Source organism: Oncorhynchus tshawytscha, linkage group LG03, assembly GCF_018296145.1.
Source record: "Oncorhynchus tshawytscha isolate Ot180627B linkage group LG03, Otsh_v2.0, whole genome shotgun sequence".
Taxonomy (NCBI): Eukaryota; Metazoa; Chordata; class Actinopteri; order Salmoniformes; family Salmonidae; genus Oncorhynchus; species Oncorhynchus tshawytscha.
The window spans coordinates 41,182,681-41,202,114 of record NC_056431.1 but is presented as its reverse complement, the minus strand read 5'-3'; the positions used below and the strand labels follow the sequence as shown (position 1 = coordinate 41,202,114).

At 42.0% G+C, this 19,434-nt stretch overlaps 1 protein-coding gene across 3 annotated transcripts in view; it reads left to right on the top strand.

Moving 5' to 3' along the window:
• The first annotated feature begins 13,916 nt into the window (after nt 1-13,916).
• The window catches only part of LOC112235640 (pre-mRNA-processing factor 40 homolog A-like), a 33,600-nt gene continuing 28,082 nt past the window's right edge, over nt 13,917-19,434 (top strand). For 2 of the 3 annotated variants that reach the window (XM_024404129.2, XM_024404122.2), the window contains exons 1-4: nt 13,917-14,059; nt 15,063-15,140; nt 15,251-15,394; nt 19,029-19,112. In XM_024404129.2, coding sequence (XP_024259897.1) covers nt 14,057-14,059; nt 15,063-15,140; nt 15,251-15,394; nt 19,029-19,112 — 309 coding nt within the window. In that variant the 5' untranslated portion in view covers nt 13,917-14,056. The remainder of the gene's footprint in view (nt 14,060-15,062; nt 15,141-15,250; nt 15,395-19,028; nt 19,113-19,434) is intronic. The other variant, XM_024404138.2, reaches the window with a different exon arrangement.

Below are 19,434 nucleotides of genomic sequence, written 5' to 3'. Positions count from 1 at the left end.
ACATCTGCTGTCTGGATTTGGGTGAACGAGAACCTGGGGAGGCTTGGGCGAGTAGCTGCGGGGGAGGCGGAGCTGTTGGCCGGGGTTGGAGTAGCCAGGAGGAAGGCATGGCCAGCCGTTGAGAAATGCTTATTGAAATGTTCGATTATCATGGATTTATCAGTGGTGACCGTGTTACCTAGCATCAGTACAGTGGGCAGCTGGGAGGAGTGCTCTTGTTCTCCATGGACTTTACAGTGTCCCAAATTTTTTGGGAGTTAGAGCTACATGATGTGAATTTCTGCTTGAAAAAGCTTGCCTTTGCTTTCCTGACTGACTGCATGTATTGGTTCCTGACTTCCCTGAACAGTTGCGTATCGTGGGGACTATTCGATGCTATTGCAGTCCGCCACAGGATGTTTTTGTGCTGGTCAAGGGCAGTCAGGTCTGGAGTGAAGTAAGGGCTATATCTGTTCTTAGTTCTGCATTTTTTGAACGGGGCATGCTTCTCTAAGATGGTGAGGAAATTACTTTTAAAGAATGACCAGGCATCCTCGACTGACGGGATGAGGTCAATATCCTTCCAGGATACCCTGGCCAGGTCGATTAGAAAGGCCTGCTCGCAGAAGTGTTTTAGGGAGCGTTTGACAGTGATGAGGGGTGGTCGTTTGACCGTGGACCCATAGCGGATACAGGCAATGAGGCAGTGATTGCTTTGATCCTGATTGAAGACAGCGGAGGTGTATTTGGAGGGCAAGTTGGTCAGGATAATGTCTATGAGGGTGCCCATGTTTACGGATTTAGGGTTGTAACTGGTGGGTTCCTTGATAATTTGTGTGAGATTGAGGACATCAAGCTTAGATTGTAGGACTGCCGGGGTGTTAAGCATATCCCAGTTTAGGTCACCTAACAGAACAAACTTTGAAGCTAGATGGGGGGCGATCAATTCACAAATGGTGTCCAGGGCACAGCTGGGAGCGGAGATAGTTCTATAGCAGGCGGCAACAGTGAGAGACTTATTTCTGGATGAGGTTCATTTGTAAAATTAGAAGTTCAAACTGTTTGGGTATAGACCTGGAAAGTATGACAGAACTTTGCAGGCTCTCTCTGCAGTAGATTGCATCTCCTCCCCCTTTGGCAGTTTTATCTTGACGGAAAATGTTGTAGTTGGGTATGGAAATCTCAGAATTGTTGGTGGCCTTCCTAAGCCAGGATTCAGACACAGCAAGGACATCAGGGTTAGCAGAGTGTGCTAAAGCAGTGAGTAAAACAAACTTAGGGAGGAGGCTTCTGATGTTGACATCAGATGCTCACAGACGCTCAGCTATTGCGTTCACCTTAAGATAGCTAAATGGGACAACCACATACATTATCTCAGTCATAATAAGTACATTTTTCCTAAATAAAGTAGCTATCAGCAAAGTCAGTGCTATTAGGGGGGGAAAGAGTCAAGTGCGGGTCATGTGCAACTTTAAGCACCTCTATTTCCTGAATGTTTTGGCATTCAGGTCCAAAATTCCACTTTCTGACCACTTCTACCATGGGCAAGTACTATATGTACGGAAAGTTTCATTCAAATAAAAAGGGGTCAAAAAGTGATTGAAATCAAATGGAACAACCCGATTTAAATTTGCATAACTAAATAAATGACAAGTTCTTTATCGATTGAGTCTTTACCAACTTTAATTATCTCACATCACTGAAGAGCACACAATCTTAAATCAATTATGCATGGCGTCTGACAGACAGACCTGTAGATAGCAGCCATTTTGTAGTTGTCCCTGGAGGCACAGATCTGAGTTAGATGTTGCCCTGTTTTATAGTGTCCCTCAGCCCTGACATTATGTGACACATCTCAATCTGCTGGCTGATAACGTGTCCAAAGAAGTTGTCGGTCACGTTGACTGTGACAGTGACTACGACACATCCATTCTCCTCACATACTGCTCCTCTTTTGGAAGAGCCCAAGGAGTATGCACATACAGTGATGATCCTGTTGGTCACATACATGAAATGAGATGGCAATCGGGACATGATGACGATACAACCAGGTTTAACTGAGTGCAGTTGGATAAGAGGGAGCTCAAGTGTAAGAACATCCCTTTAATATTCAGATGATAGGGACAATGTGATAGTAATTCCGTATTCTGGTTTTAAACCCTCCTGCTGGCTTTCCAGTGTAGTCATGGCAATGCCCCTCTCTATCTCAAAAAACTGCTCTCCCTCTATAACCCCCACCTGCACCCTCAGGTCAAGCGATAGCCTGCTCCTCCACACCTCCAGCACCAAGCTCCGCTCCTGGGGCCTTTAAGCTTGACCGGCCCCAGCCTCTGGAAGGCCCTACCAGCACACCTGAAGACTCTGGGCTCCTTTTAAAACGGTCTTTCTGTTGATAGCTGTGCTCCTTGGTGTCTTTGTCCCTTGTAGTGTCAGCTGTGTTCTTTGAGTCGGTTGCCATGTCTAGTTGTCTATTTTTTTTTCTATTTGGTTTTTATTTCATGCAATTTTAGATTGTTCTGTATAATGAAAAGCGCTTTACAAATTAAATTCATTGCTACTACTAGCAGTAATTCCTTTTGACAGAGAGGGTTAGCAATACGTACTGATCTGTCAACAGCAGCAGAGAATCCAGTATGAGCGAGTCTTCTAAATCAAAAGAAAGACGTGGTGGTTAACAAGGACTTATTTCACATGTAACCTGCTTTTTGGGAGATGTCTTTGGTACAATCTTTTTTTAGATTCTCTATTCATATGTAACAGCCACATTTACATGGAAAGGCTTGATTGTGTCATTTTACCAAATGCAATAGTTAAGTCTAGATGAATAAGCTGCGAATGTTTGCGGGGAGAGTAATGCACTTTTCATGATTTGATATTCATGAAATCAGGCACACTTTCAGAAGAGATACGAAAAGTGGTTGTTATTCTTCAGTAATCAGACTCTTTATGTGAGCTCTGAATTGCAAGCCAATTTTTTTTTTTAGGAAACTCAAAATAGCTTATCTGGATATGTGTCAAAGGTTTCCCATGCATGTACAAAGCTTGTTGAAGAAATGTTAACAACAGTATAGGTAAAAACCTGATGTGTCATTCCACAGAGTAAATATCTAAATATCTTTTCTCCCAGTTGAACAGTTTAGCAGTTTCCCCACATGTAAAGCATGCATGCAAGCGTGGAGACGGACATTCGCGTTATCAACATAGAGGCCATGCTTTTGGTGGGTCGATGGATTCGTATCTGGCACAGGTCAATACCTCCCCACAGGACAAATAGGCTTTTAGACGGACACACCCATTTTGAAGCAACATCATCCACGGCAGTAACGAGGCTATGATGAGGTAATTCCTCCCACTGTAGAGTGAACAAGCTATTTAGAAGCCCTGCCATGAAATCAGGCATACTTTTTCAAACAGAGAGCGATTCTTGACAAGTATTTCCCATGTTATGCGGTTATACTGACTTCTTTGGGGGGAAAAAATCTACAGTAAAGATGGGGCACGGAGGACTCAAAGTGTCAAAAAGGCCAGGGACAGCCTTCGTCCAGCTGACATATACATCTGTGAATTGTGCTGGAATTCACTCATGGATAAGGGAGTCTTTTATGAATACATTGTCCAAAGTGTTGCATGTTCATGGCCCTTTTGAAACGTGGAAAATGTGACTTTATTTAATATAGAAGTGTATTACCAGTTTATTATTGAAGAAGAAATATGTTCCAAAAAGGGATGCAAAACGGTGACAAACTGTACCCTGATTATTTTGTTATGCAAAACCATCCTGAAAAGCCTACATCAGATTGATGTGCTCCAAAGAGGCATCCTGTTGCAACAATGCATTTGCACTTTAAAGGCACTCTAAAAGTCCCTATGGGGGTGTGACAACTAGGGCCAGATAACTGAACGAGCATGCAGGGCACGTGCCCGGGGTCCCCGACCTTCCCAAATTAGTCCTTTAAAGTAAAGAGAGAGATTATCCCATATCTTGTACACTGATTTATCATGTATTTTATTAGTACACATACATTGTTCCGGAGTCATCCCAAATACAACCTCTGTCCTCTGGACCTGGTAAGCTGATGGATAGCAAGTGCTGCAGAGTCACTCAGTAAATGGATCACTCTTTTGCATGCTTTAGTTACACTCCAACAGCAACCAAAAGACAAACATAAACACATTTTAGTCCTAGTCCCAGACATCTGTTACATACAGCCTTTTCATTGACATCCTTTTGGACTGTTTGTGCAGGGTATGTTGAGGACATTCCTTTACTTGAAAAGCCTTTCAAGACGATTGGAACCCACCAACTGAAAAAAAATGTGTGAAAAATTATCCTGTGTATTGTCAACACACACACAAGGACGCAGCGGACTAAGGCACTGCATCTCAGTGCAAGAGGCGTCACTACAGTCTCTTGTTCGAATCCAGGCTGTATCACATCCGGCCGTGATTGGGAGTCCCATAGGGCGGCGCACAATCGGCCCAGCGTCGTCCGGGTTTGACTGGGGAAGGCCATCATTGTAAATAAGAATTTGTTATTTTCTGACTTGCCTTAAATAAAGGTTACACACACACACGTACACACACACACACACACACTGACCAAAAAGTTATTATGTTGGCATTTACGTATGTCCCCATTATCAGTAAAACAAAATCAAAACCTATTTATTTTACTTACTTGCTGTGCTGTTTCGTTGTTCATTTGTTCAGTCGTTTCATTCTCAACCAAGATTTCTATGGAACGCCGTTTGGGTCTTTGCATGTCAAACAAGATACACGTCAAATAATACTATATGACGTGTCAAATAAGCATGTTGACCAATCAGGACCTGAGTATGACTGCACGTCACATAATAATTTAATGTGTTCATTAGTTTTTTACGTAGTTATTACACATGGATTACACTATCACTCGTATTTCATATGTCACAACGATTCATCGATACGTATGCTATGATGCTGGTAAAGTTGTCTCGCGCACTTACAGTGCTGGTCATAAAAAAAGCTAGCTAGCTCATGGATGCAAACCATGTTCTTCCCCCAAAAACATAGCAAAACGACAATCTGTTTAGCTATAGTTTATAATTATCTTATTTGATTAATGGTGGAAACGCTTTATGTGCAAGTATTGATATAGTAACCATCATATCGAAGTAAACTTGGAGTCACATATGTTATGTGGTCCTCCCACTACAACTCGTGAAACCATGCAGTTTATTAGGCTACCGATCAAATAAGTTATGATGAACTTCACAATGATGAACAGTGCACAATGATGAGATTGATGCTTCTTTCCAATAAATATTGAGGGTCTGATTATAGTGACATAATGATCGATGATTGACTGCCGTTTCACAGATGCAAATATATCTATTATAATCTCATCATGTAGATTAGCCTACCCGCACAGCCTACCCACACTGTAACTGCGATCTGTTGGCTAGAGCACACGTGCCAAGACCAGAGTAGCCCATTTGATATTTAACGCAAAAAACTTTGGCAAAACTACCAGTAGAGTTGAAAATGCAATGGAAACACTTTGAAATTTCCCCCCCAAAATTTGGTACGTGAAACATTTTCCTAAAAACTACATTTTGTGTGCACTGTCATCAAGCACTGATTTTTATTTGCAACAAGTAATTTTGATGGAACCCTGATGGAAACCTGTAGCTAGGTTTCCATCCAGTTTGGTGAAAGATTTTCATTCGAATATTCTAAAATCCGCATAAAACACGCATTTTCCCACCAAAGATGGATTTCCATCAAATTGACTTGTTGCGGATGAAAGGCTGTATGTGATGATGTAGTGTACATAAAAATTACTTTTGCAGTTAAATTCCCATGAACCGAATAAAACATTTTAATGTAAATTGCATTTTCAACTCTACTGACGATATGGTTTTGCCACAAGCAAATGTTATGTTATATAGCGAATGTGCCCACTTCTGGCCTTGGAACGAGCGCTCTAGCCAACAGCTCGCAGATATAATGTGGGTATAGTCTACTACATCAGTGGTTCCCAAAATGTGGGGCGCACCCCCCTGGGGGTTGGCGGGTGGGGCGGGGGCGCATGGATATGCCCACCCATCCCTCAGTTTGCGGGATGTTCCCCAATGCTGGAATGGGGGACTGAGTAAAATGGTTTGGGAACTTCTGTACTAGATTATTATGGACAGAAGAGCGAGATTACTTTTGCTTGTCAAACAGCAGTCAAGCATCGATCAACATGTCACCAGAATAAGACCCTCAATATTTACTGGAAAGGAGCATTTTCACCAACCTGTGAAACTCATCGTAATTTATTTAATCTTTAGCCTAATAAACTGTATGCTTTCCCAAGTCTTAGTGGGAGGATCACACACCATATCATAGTGTAACTCCAAGTTTACTTTGATATAACGGTTGGTTATTGTATCAATATTTGCTCATACATGCGTTCCCACTGATATTTCTCGCGTCATTTACCAGCGCAAAAAGATCCCACGTTTGTCTGGCATATTTAGTTTTGTCGACATTTGGAAAGTTTACCGACAAATTTGCTGTTTCCATCACGCCTGTCATCACCTTTTTTTATCTGAGGTGCTTTAATCATATAAAAAGGTTGGATGGAAACCTAGTTACTGGTGGGTAATTAAGTGATAATGCCCGAGAAGCAAGTGTTTGGAGGATATATTGGCACCGGTGTTGTTTATACAGCTGGTTAAAGAGCAGTGTTACTATCAAGAGCAGTGGGCGAGTTTCTTATTTTTTTTCTCATTTTATTCAACTGTTGCCATGCGACTTCAAAAAAAGATAGCTCAGATGTGCGAGTGCTTTTTGAATTTTGAAATACAACGGGTTACCAACATATTCAAATAATGATTAACATATTTTAATTAAAAACATTATTTTGATGAATTTATTCATACTATTTCATCCTTCCACAAGATATAGTCCCACAGCAAATCTAGGGTTGCTACCCAAGCCGGCTGATCGTTTGCCAGTCATTCAGTCTTTTTGTTCTGTATCTATGGACGCGACCCAGTCGTTCGTTCTAAATGATCCATTGCCACACTGGCTGGCAACGTTCTTATCCCTAGCTTGCTAGCTAGCCAACTACGGCTAACGTACAGTCATGTCAAACAGTGCAGACAGAATAACAGCAGTAGCTGCATTTGTTTAAGCTGTTTTCTAGTGACATTTATTTGGATACATTCATAACAATGAGCTAATGAGGCACTTTGTATATATCCATTAAAATGAAGCCAGCGGATACATGATTTCGACTGGCTGAGAAACGCAGTCTGCCTCTCTCTCTCGTCCTGACCCCTACACGTTCAGACAGACACTGTTGGAGATCAAGTTCATAACTTCCCTTAATGGGCTGATGAGACTGGATTGCACAGTCAGATGGAACAGAGTAAATAGGCATTTTAACCTCATAGATTTAGCCGGTGGTAATTTGTGGAATAGACACCGGCTGGAATGCGCTTTTAACCAATCAGCATTCAGGATTAGACCCACCCGTTGTACAAATGTACATATTTTATTTTTGCAGATTTTAGAATATTCACTTTCAAATCTGTAGCCAATTGGATTGAAACCTTGCTGGTGTCATAAAGGGAGGAATAGGAAGATATTGCAGAATAGGCTGTTCCCCTCCTTCCTGGGTGTTATCGTCCTTACTCAGCACCGGCCTGTACCTTACCTGCCCTAAGCTCTCTCCTGGCCCATTACACTAAGTCTGAATTTGTCCTGCTAGGTGACCTAAACTGGGACATACTTAAACCACCTGATCAAATCCTAAAGCAATGGGACTCCCTAAATCTTTCTCAGATTAGTACCAATCCCAAACACCCAGAAAAGGCTACTCTCCTCGATGCTGTCCTGAAAAATCAGTCTGGTGTTTTCTGTAATGACCTTAGTGATCACTGTTTTACAGCCTGTGTTTGTAATGGCTGCTCAGTGAAACGACCTGTCCTGATTTGTCATAAACGCTTGCTAAAAAACTTTAATGAGCAAGCCTTCCTTCATGAACTGGCCTCTGTAAAATGATATAGAATCAGATTGATCCCCTCTGTCGAAGACACTTGGAACTTATTTTTTAAATATTTTCAGTGGTATTGTTAACAAACACGACCCCATAAAGAAAATGAGAATTAAAAACAGGTTCAGCCCCTGGTTCGACCGTGATCTTGCAGTGTTACTCCACCTCAAGAATTACTGACTGGCTCTCATTCAGGCAAATGCGAAGGAAGTGCACTCAGGCTATCCAGAAGGCCAAAGTTAGTTACTTTAAGGAGCTGTTCTCTCTCTGTGGGTCTAACCCCAAGAAGTTCTGGAAAATGGTTAAAGACCTGGAGAATAAACCCTCCTCCTCACAGCTGCCCATGTCCCTTAATGTTGGTGATGTGGTTGTTACTGACAAGGAGCACATGGCTGAGCTCTTTAAGTCTGCACTTCATTAAGTCAGGATTTCTATTTGACTCAGCCATGCCTCCTTGCCCGTCCAACATTTCCTCATCTCCCACCCCTTCTAATGTGACTAGCCCCGATGCTCTTCCCTCTTTTCCCCCTGCCCCGCTACAAAGTTTCTCCCTGCAGGCAGTCAATGAGTCCGAGGTGCTAAAGGAGCTCCTTAAACATAACCTAAAAAAAAAACATTGGGTCAGATGGTTTAGACCCTTTCTTCTTTAAGGTTGCTGCTATGATCGCCAAACCTATCTCTGACCTTTTTAACCTGTCTCTTCTCTCTGGGGAGGTTCCCATTGCTTGGAAGGCAGCCAAGGTTCAACCCTTTATTTAAAGGGGGAGATCAAGCTGATTCTAACTGTTATAGGCCTATTCCTATTTTGCTTTGTTTAACAGAAGTGTTGGAAAACCTGGCTTTCTTGATGTCTATACTATTCTCTCTGGTATACAGTCTGGTTTCCGCTCAGGTTATGGATGTGTCACTGCAACCTTAAATGGTCCTCAATGATGTCACCATTGCCCTTGATTCTAATCGATGTTATGCTGCTATTTCTATTGACTTGGCCAAAGCTTTTGATATGGTGCATCATTCTATTCTTGTGGGCCGGCTAAGGAGTTTTGGTGTCTCTGAGGGGTCTTTGGCCTGGTTTGCTAACTACCTCTCTCAAAGACTGCAGTGTATGAAGTCAGAAAATCTGAATCAAATCAAATCAAATTGTATTTGTCACATACACATGGTTAGCAGATGTTAATGCGAGTGTAGCGAAATGCTTGTGCTTCTAGTTCCGACAATGCAGTAATAACCAACGAGTAATCTAACCTAACAATTCCAAAACTACTACCGTATACACACAAGTGTAAAGGGATAAAGAATATGTACATAAAGATATATGAATGAGTCATGGTACAGAACGGCATAGGCAAGATGCAGTAGATGGTATCGAGTACAGTATATACATATGAGATGAGAAATGTAGGGTATGTAAACAAAGTGGCATAGTTTAAAGTGGCTAGTTCTCTGCTGCCTGTGACTGGAACGAATTTCAAAAATCCATCTGTAAATAGCCCACCCAATTTACCTACCTCATCCCCATAATGTTTGAATTGATTTACTTTTCTGCTCTTTTGCACACCAGTACCTCTACTTGCACATGTTCATCTGATCATTTATCACTCCAGTGTTAATCTGCTAAATTGTAATTATTCGCCTACCTCCTCATGCCTTTTGCACACTATGTATATAGACTATTTTTTCTACTGTGTTATTGACTTGTTTATTGTTTACTCCATGTGTAACTCTGTGTTGTTGTCTGTTCACACTGCTATGCTTTATCTTGTAAATGAGAACTTGTTCTCAACTAGCCTACCTGGTTAAATGAAGGTGAAATATATATATATATATTTTTTTTAAATGATATAGAGTACAGTATATACATATACTGTACATATGTGATGAGTAATGTAGGGTATGTAAACATATTGAGTAGCACTGTTTTAAAGTGGCTAGTGATATATTTTTACATCAATTTCCATCTATTTCCATTATTAAAGTGGCTGGAGTTGAGTCAATGTGTTGGCAGCAGCCACTCAATGTTAGTGATGACTGTTTAACAGTCTGATGGCCTTGAGATAGAAGCTGTTTTTCAGTCTCTCGGTCCCTGCTTTGATGCACCTGTACAGACCTCGCCTTCTGGATAATAGCAGGGTGAACAGGCAGTGGCTCGGGAAGTTGTTGTCCTTGATGATCTTTATGGCCTTCCTGTGACATCGGGTGGTGTAGGTGTCCTGGAGGGCAGGTAGTTTGCCCCCGGTGATGCGTTCTGCAGACCTCACTACCCTCTGGAGAGCCTTACGGTTGTGGGCGGAGCAGTTGCCGTACCAGGCGTTGATGCAGCCCGCCAGGATGCTCTCGATTGTGCATATCTAGACGTTTGTGAGTGCTTTTGGTGACAAACTGAATTTCTTCAGCCTCCTGAGGTTAAAGAGGCGCTGCTGCGCCTTCTTCACAACGCTGTCTGTGTGGGTGGACCAATTCAGTTTGTCCGTGATGTGTACGCCGAGGAACTTAAAACTTACTACCCTCTCCACTACTGTCCAGTTGATGTGGATAGGGGGGGTGCTCACTCTGCTTTTTCCTGAAGTCCACAATCATCTCCTTTATTTTGTTGACGTTGAGTGTGAGGTTATTTTCCTGACACCACACTCCGAGGGCCCTCACCTCCTCCCTGTAGACCGTCTCGTCGTTGTTGGTAATCAAGCCTACCACTGTAGTGTCGTCTGCAAACTTGATGATTGAGTTGGAGGCGTGCATGGCCACGCAGTCGTTGGTGAACAGGGAGTACAGGAGAGGGCTCAGAATGCACCCTTGTGGGGCCCCAGTGTTGAGGATCAGCGGGGTGGAGATGTTACCTACCCTCACCACCTGGGGGCGGCCCATCAGGAAGTCCAGTACCCAGTTGCACAGGGTGGGGTCAAAGCACTTCATGATGACGGAAGTGAGTGCTACGGGGCGGTAGTCATGTAGCTCAATTACCTTAGCCTTCTTGGGAACAGGGACAATGGTGGCCCTCTTGAAGCATGTGGGAACAGCAGACTGGGATAAGAATTGATTGAATATGTCCGTAAACACACCAGCCAGCTGGTCTGCACATGCTCTGAGGACACGGCTGGGGATGCCGTCTGGGCCTGCAGCCTTGCGAGGGTTAACACGTTCAAATGTTTTACTCACATCGGCTGCAGTGAAGGAGAGTCCGCAGGTTTTGGTAGCGGGCCGTGTCAGTGGCACTGTATTGTCCTCAAAGCTTGCAAAAAAGGTTATTTAGTCTGTCTGGGAGCAAGACATCCTGGTCCGCGAGGGGGCTGGTTTTCTTTTTGTAATCCGTGATTGACTGTAGACCCTGCCACTTACCTCTTGTGTCTGAGCCGTTGAATTGTGACTCTAGTTGGTCTCTATACTGACGCTTAGCTTGTTTGATTGCCTTACGGACGGAATAGCTACACTGTTTGTATTCGGTCATGTTTCCGGTCACCTTGCCCTGGTTAAAAGGCAGTGGTTCGCACTTTCAGTTTCCGAAAGGAGCTTTTCCCGAAAGGAGGACGGGGAGGGCCTTATATGCGTCGCGGAAGTTAGAATAACAAGGATCCAGGGTTTTACCAGCCCTGGTTGCGCAATCGATATGCTGATACAATTTAGGGAGTCTTGTTTTCAGATTAGCCTTGTTAAACTCCCCAGCTACAACAAATGCAGCCTCAGGATATGTGGTTTCCAGTTTGCATAGAGTCAAATAAAGTTAGTTCAGGACCAATGATGTGTCTACTTGGGGTGGAATATATACGGCTGTGATTATAATCGAAGAGAATTCCCTTGGTAGATAATGCGGTCAACATTTGATTGTGAGGAATTCTAAGTCAGGTGAACAGAAGGACTTGAGTTCCTGTATGTTGTTATGATCACACCACGTCTCGTTAATCATAAGGCATAACCCCCCCCGCCCCTCTTCTTACCAGAAAGATGATTGTTTCTGTCGGTGCGATGCGTGAAGAAACTAGCTGTCGGCACTGACTCCGATAGAGTCTCTCGAGTGAGCCATGTTTCCGTGAAGCAAAGAACGTTACAGTCTCTGTCTCTCTGGAATGCTACCCTTGCTCGGATTTCATCAACCTTGTTGTCAAGAGACTGGACATTGGCTAGTAGTATGCTAGGGAGTGGTGCGCGATGTGCCCGTCTCCGGAGCCTGACCAGAAGACCGTTGTTGTCGTTGTTTTGGGTGGAAGGCAGAACACAGGATCCGCTGTCCTGGTTGGAAGGTAGAACACAGGATCTGCTTCAGAAAGTCATATTCCTGGTCGTAATGATGGTGAGTTGACGTTGCTCTTATATTCAGTAGTTCCTCCCGACTGTATGTAATGAAACCTAAGATTACCTGGGGTACCAATGTAAGAAATAACACGTAAAAAAAAAAAATACTGCATAGTTTCCTAGGAACGTGAAGCGAGGCAGCCATCTCTGTCGGCGCCGAAACAATCTGCTGTCTCAGCCACTGCCTGTCACCAAAGGAGTACTCCAAGGATTGATCCTAGGCCCCACTCTCTTCTCAATTTACATCAACAACATAGCTCAGGCAGTAAGAAGCTCTCATCCATTTATATGCAGATGATACAGTCTTATACTTAGCTGGCCCCTCCCCGGATTCTGAGTTAAATGTTCTACAATAAAGCTTTCTTAGTGTCAAACAAGATTTTTCTGCCCTTAACCTTGTGGTTTGGTAAGAAGAATGCCCTTCTCCCCACAGGTGTGATTACTACCTCTGAGGGTGTAGAGCTTGAGGTAGTCACCTCATACATGTACTTGGGAGTATAGCTAGACAGGAACACTGTCCTTCTCTCAGCACATATCAAAGCTGCAGGCTAAAGTTAAATCTAGACGTGGTTTCCTCTATCGTAATCGCTCCTCTTTCACCCCAGCTACCAAACTAACCCTGATTCAGATTACCATCCTACCCATGCCAGATTACGGAGACGTATTTTATAGATTGGTGAGTAAGCGTGCTCTCGAGTGGCTAGATGTTCTTTACCACTCGGCCATCACATTGCCACCAATGCTCCTTATTGGACACATCACTGCACTCTATACTCCTCTGTAAACTGGTCATCTCAGTATGCCCATCGCAAGACCCACTGGTTGATGCTTATTTATAAAAACCCTCTTAGGCCTCACTCCCCCCTCCCCCCTATCTGAGATATCTACTGCAGCTCTTATCCTCCACACACAACACCCGTTCTGCCAGTCACATTCTGTTAAAGGTCCCCAAAGCACACACATCTCTGGGTAGCTCATCTTTTCAGTTTGCTGCAGCTAGCGACTGGAACGAGCTGCAAGAAACACTCAAACGGGACAGTTTTATCTCAATCTCTTCATTCAAAGACTCTATCATGGACACTCTTACTAACAGTTGCCTCTACCTTCTTGCCCTTTGTGCTGTTGTCTGTGCCCAATAATGTTTGTCCCATGTTTTGTGCTGCTACCATGTTGTGCTGCTGCCATGTTGTGTTGCTTGCTACCAGTCTGTGTTGCTATGTTGTTTTCGTAGGTCTCTCTTTATGTAGTGTTCTGTTGTCTCTCTTGTCACGATGTGTGTTTTGTCCTTATATATATATATATATATATATTATTATTTCTTTATCCACCCTTTTGGTAGGCCATCATTGTAAATAAGAATTTGTTTTTCGCTGACTTGCATAGTTAAAAACGGTTAAATAAAATAAATATAAATTCCATTTAGGATACTGTTTGTTTTGTCCACATAATTGAGGAAACAAAATTGTAATGATTTTATGAAGGGCGTGTATGTATTTATTTTATTTTTATAAAGAGGTCATCATGGTTTAAAAGGCATGACATTTAGACATGCGGCTATGAGCTCAACCATGGATGATTTGTTAGGTTTTTTTAGTTAAGAAAAATGTATTTTCTAGCCACCAAATTGCTTTACAGCTTTTTGCGCAATCTGTGAGCACAGTCTTCAGAAACGTTGGTTCACCTTTGCCCTTTCATTCAGAAGCAAACTAACCAATCAGATTGCACGTTATTGTAGCGTGGCTGCTGGATGCGCATCGTGAAGTCAACATGGTGAGTAAAGTGTATTGATATTATTGCCAAATGTTCTATTACTACTAATTTATATCGCCTACTGTATGAAGCGTTTTTCATAAACAATTGTTTTATGAATGGGTATAAACCACGTAGCTATCTGTATTTAATTATTTTGGTGTGTTTCTGACTGCAATGTTGTTAGCCGGCCAGCTAGGTAACTTAGCTAGTAGCTAGCTAAACCAACAGTTAGCTAACTAGCATCTATTCCGCTAAAGTTAGCGTGCTGTTGTAAGGACACCTTTTTCATAAGCTAGCAAGTTAAAGTTAAACGAGGCAAGTGGCTAGCGACCTAATAATGTTATATGTGCAGGATTTAGACGTATGTGGTATGAACAAATCACGTGTAGTAGTAGCAGCAACAGCCATATACTTTGCCAGTTACTAAGCTTACAGCCAGCAAAACTAGCTAAGTTAGCTACAAGATGCAAGTACGCATTGTGTATGCTGATAGATAAATAGCCATTTAGCTAACTATCTAGTTAGGAATGACTGAATGTACCTACTATCGACAGTGAAAGAATGGCAAGCAGACGCTTCAGCTTCTAGCTAGCTACACCTAGTCGTGGACAGAACTGCGTCTGTGTAGTTGCCTAGTAGGCTAACTAGTTCGTAGTATGCGAACCTGGTTCTGTCCAGGGCCAGCTCCTTACCTAGCCCAATATGTAATAAGTAGGCACGCTCCTTTCCCAGACCACGATACATGATTGAATAGCAAGAACAGAGATCACTGACATATTCAACTTTAAAAAATTGTTTTTGGCAAATGTAGCAAGATGTTATGGCACATACTAGCAGCATGTGTTATGTAGCTAGTTATTTATATAATGTACAATATCAGTACTTGTATCAGAATGTCTTTATGTACCCTACATCAGTACGCCTCGGTTAAATGTTACTGTGCATAGCAGTAAAGGACAGATATGAGCCTTAAAATAAAAGTTATAGTAGTAACTGTATTGGGCCTCTTGTTCATGTCCAGTCTTCAGATGATAATAATGGCCAGAGCCAAGCACCTTCTTTTGCTGGGGTCCCACCCTCAGGGATGCCACCGCCTTTTGTAAGTTGGTGTTGGAAAATATTCACTGTGTTCCCAATGGCATCTCAAAATGAAGTTACATTGAGTGTGTTGAATCTCACAGCTCTGTTTCTCAATTTTCTCCTGTCTAGATGGGACCACCAGGAATGCCGCCTCATTATCCACCAATGGGAATGCCACCCATGGGACAGAGGCCTCCCAACATGGCTCCCATGCCACCTGGTATGATGCCACCTGGCATGATGCCACCAATGGGAGGGCCACCCATGGGACAGGTGAGCCTACTATCAAGCTTAGATGTCCACTTGGAGTCACAGAACATAGGCTAGACCTACAGATCAATCATTTTTCCTTTGTTGGAATTTTACAGTTTAGCGCTCAACAACCTAACTCACCAATATGTAGCCCCGTGTAATGGTTCAATTTTCATTAAATGTTAGCCTATTGATTTGGGCCTGAGAACAAGAAAATACAACGTTGGGGTGGGATCAGCTTTGGTTGACTTTCCAGTTACAGTACCTTCAGAAAGTATTCACACCTCTTTACCTTTTCCAAATTTGATTGTTACAAATTGGGATTAAAATGGATATAATTGAACTTTGTTTATGATCTTTTAATTTTACCTTTTATTTTTATTTAACCAGGCAAGTCAGTTAAGAACACATTCTTATTTTCAATGACGGCCTGGGAACAGTGGGTTAACTGCCTGTTCACGGGCAGAACGACAGATTTGTACCTTGTCAGCTCAGGGGTTTGACCTCACAACCTTCCGGTTACCAGTCCAACGCTCTAACCACTAGGCTACCTTGCCGCCCAAAATACTCATGTCAAAGTGGAATATTTTTTTTAAATATATTTTTTTAAATTAATGACACGAACACTAATATATCTATATTTGGAAAATCATAATTGGTCGACGTCTAATTCAAATGCAAGCCTTTCCTCACTGAGGAAAATGTATAAAAGAGTTAGGGAAATGTGGCTGAATTGTCTTTTTATGAGGTCACAAACGTGAGACAGAACGGGCTGGGTCTTAGCTGGCTTCTCCACCGACTGTTTCCACATTCTATACATTAGGAATAATGGGCTAGCAACATGATAGTTTAATACTTATAGTAATTGACTCAAGACATTTCAGCTTTACATTTTTTAATGAATTAGAAAAAAGAAAAGAAAAACATTATTCCACTGGACTATTGTTTGTGTAGATCAGTGACACAATCTAAATTTAACCCATCTTAAATTCAGGCTGTAACACAACAAAATGTGGAAAATATCAAGGGGTGTGAATACTTTCTGAAGGCACTGTATGCAGGCTAAATTAGAAATGTACATGTCTAGATCATTCTTATATATTATATACAGTTGAAGTCGGAAGGTTACATACACCTTAGCCAAATACATTTAAACTAAATTTTTCACAATTCCTGACATTTTAATCCTAGTAAAAAATTCCCTCTCTTGGGTCAGTTAGGATCACCACTTTATTTTAAGAACGTGAAATGTCAGAGTAATAGTAGCAAGAATGATTTATTTCAGCTTTTATTTATTTCATCACATTCCCAGTGGGTCAGAAGTTTACATACACTCAATTTGTATTTGGTAGCATTGCCTTTAAATTGTTTAACTTGGGTCAAATGTTTCAGGTAGCCTTCCACAAGCTTCCCACAATAAGTTGGGTGAATTTTGGCCCATTCCGCCTGACACAGCTGGTGTAATTGAGTCAAGGTTTGTAGGCCTCCTTGCTCACACACGCTTTTTCAGTTCTGCCCACAAATTTTCTATAGGATTGAGGTCAGGGCTTTGTGATGGCCACTCCAATACCTTGACTTTGTTGTCCTTAAGCCATTTAGCCACAACTTTGGAAGTATGCTTGGGGTCATTGTCCATTTGGAAGACCCATTTGCGACCAAGCTTTAACCTGACTGATGTCTTGAGATGTTGTTTCAATATATCCACATCATTTTCCTCCCTCATGAAGCCATCTATTTTGTGAAGTGCACCAGTCCCTCCTGCAGCAAAGCACCCCCACAACATGATGCTGCCACCCCCGTGCGTCACGGTTGGGATGGTGTTCTTCGGCTTGCAAGACTCCCCCTTTTTCCTCCAAACATAACGATGGTCATTATGGCCAAACAGTTCTATTTGTGTTTCATCAGCCCAGAGGCCATTTCTCCAAAAAGTATGATCTTTGTCCCCATGTGCAGTTGCAAACCGTAGTCTGGCTTTTTTATGGCGGTTTTGGAGCAGTGGCTTCTTCCTTGCTGAGTTTCAGGTTATGTCGATATAGGACTCGTTTTACTGTGGATATAGATACTTTTGTACCTGTTTCCTCCAGCATCTTCACAAGGACCTTTGCTATTGTTCTGGGATTGATTTGCACTTATCGCACCAAAGTATGTTCATCTCTAAGAGACAGAACGCGTCTCCTTCCTGAGCGGTATGACCACTGCGGGGTCCCATGGTGTTTATACTTGCGTACTATTGTTTGTACAAATGAATGTGGTACATTCAGGCATTTGGAAATTGCTTCCAAGGATTAACCAGACTTGTGGAGGTCTACACAATTTTTTTCTGGGGTCTTCTGGGGGCGATTTCTTTAGATTTTCCCATGATGTCAAGCAAAGAGGCACTGAGTTAGAAGGTAGGCCTTGAAATACATCCACAGGTACACCTTCAATTGACCCAAATTATGTCAATTAGCCTATCCAAAGCTTCTAAAGTCATGACATCATTTTCAGGAATTTTCTAAGCTGTTTAAAGGCACAGTCAACTTAGTGTATGTAAACTTCTGTCCCACTGGAATTGTGATGCAGTGAAATAATCTGACTGGAAACAATTGTTGGAAAAATTACTTGTGTAATAAAATAGATGTCTTATCTGACTTGCCAAAACTATAGTTTGTTAAAAATAAATGTGTGGAGTGGTTGAAAAAATAGTTTTAATGACTCCAACCAAAATGTTTGTAAACTTCTGACTTCAACTGTATTTTACATATTTCTGCTGTTTGGAAGAGAATAGGATCTTATGTAGAAAAATATGTTGGTTAGACAAGGCTATGTACAGTGGGGCAAAAAAGTATTTAGTCAGCCACAAATTGTGCAAGTTCTCCCACTTAAAAAGATGGGAGGCCTGTAATTTTCATCATAGGTACACTTCAACAATGAAAAAAAATCCAGAAAATCACATTGTAGGATTTTTTATGAATTTATTTGCAAATTATGGTGGAAAATAAGTATTTGGTCAATAACAAAAGTTTCTCAATACTTTGTTTCTCATTTTGTCTGTCATAGTTGAAGTGTACCTATGATGAAAATTACAGGCCTCATCTTTTTAAGTGGGAGAACTTGCACAATTGGTGGCTGACTAAATACTTTTTTGCCCCACTGTGTGTGCACATGGTATTCAGTGATCTATGTTTACTATAGTTTAATGAGTCAATACAAATGTGATGTGGCTTAAATTAAGGGGCATTTAGTTACCTAAAATAGCCCTCAGTTTTTGTCATTTTGACAATAACTAGGCAATCATTATTCAAATGACAATCATTTGCTTTAGGCTTTTAGTAAAAATTATTAAGACTAGACTAAATCTTAGAAATGGTGCCAAATATTTCAATCACTTTGGTTATACTACTTGCAGTCATCATATGCGATTGCATTATCCGGAAGAAAATGCTGTGTGATCCGGCTGCCTGACTGAGAAATGGGGCTCCGGAGGTGGCGAGGAGCTGCAGATTGTAGCGTCACCGCTTCAGAGTACAAGCCGAAGCTCGATTCGCTCTGTAAAAGACTGTCAGTCGCTCTCACCCCGCCACGGCGTCTCTCACTGTGTATTAATACCCAGCATGCGCCAGGTGGGAGGGAAATGAATGGGTCAGATGAATATTTCATGATACTCTTTTATTAGATGCCAGGCATGATGCCACCTATGATGCCCGGGATGATGATGCCACCTCGCATGCCAGCTGCGACGATGCAGCCAACAGGACCGGTAAACTGACTCGCCTTACTGTTCTGCTTCACACTTTAAAAATAGAGCCCGCAAGCTGTCACGACTGACATTAGCATAACTAACACGGCAAAGTGTAGGAACACTTACCAATATAGACATAGGCCACCAATATAGAGGGATTAATATATGCATCACACAACCTGAATGTCTACATCCCATCTCCATATTAAGTATACACTACTTGTTATAAAAATGTAATTAGGCAACTTATTGTCTTCTTTGAATCTACGTGCACACTTTATTTATTCGTTTAAGACAATACCACATTGGTTCTCTTGTATTCCTGCCACAATAATCTATT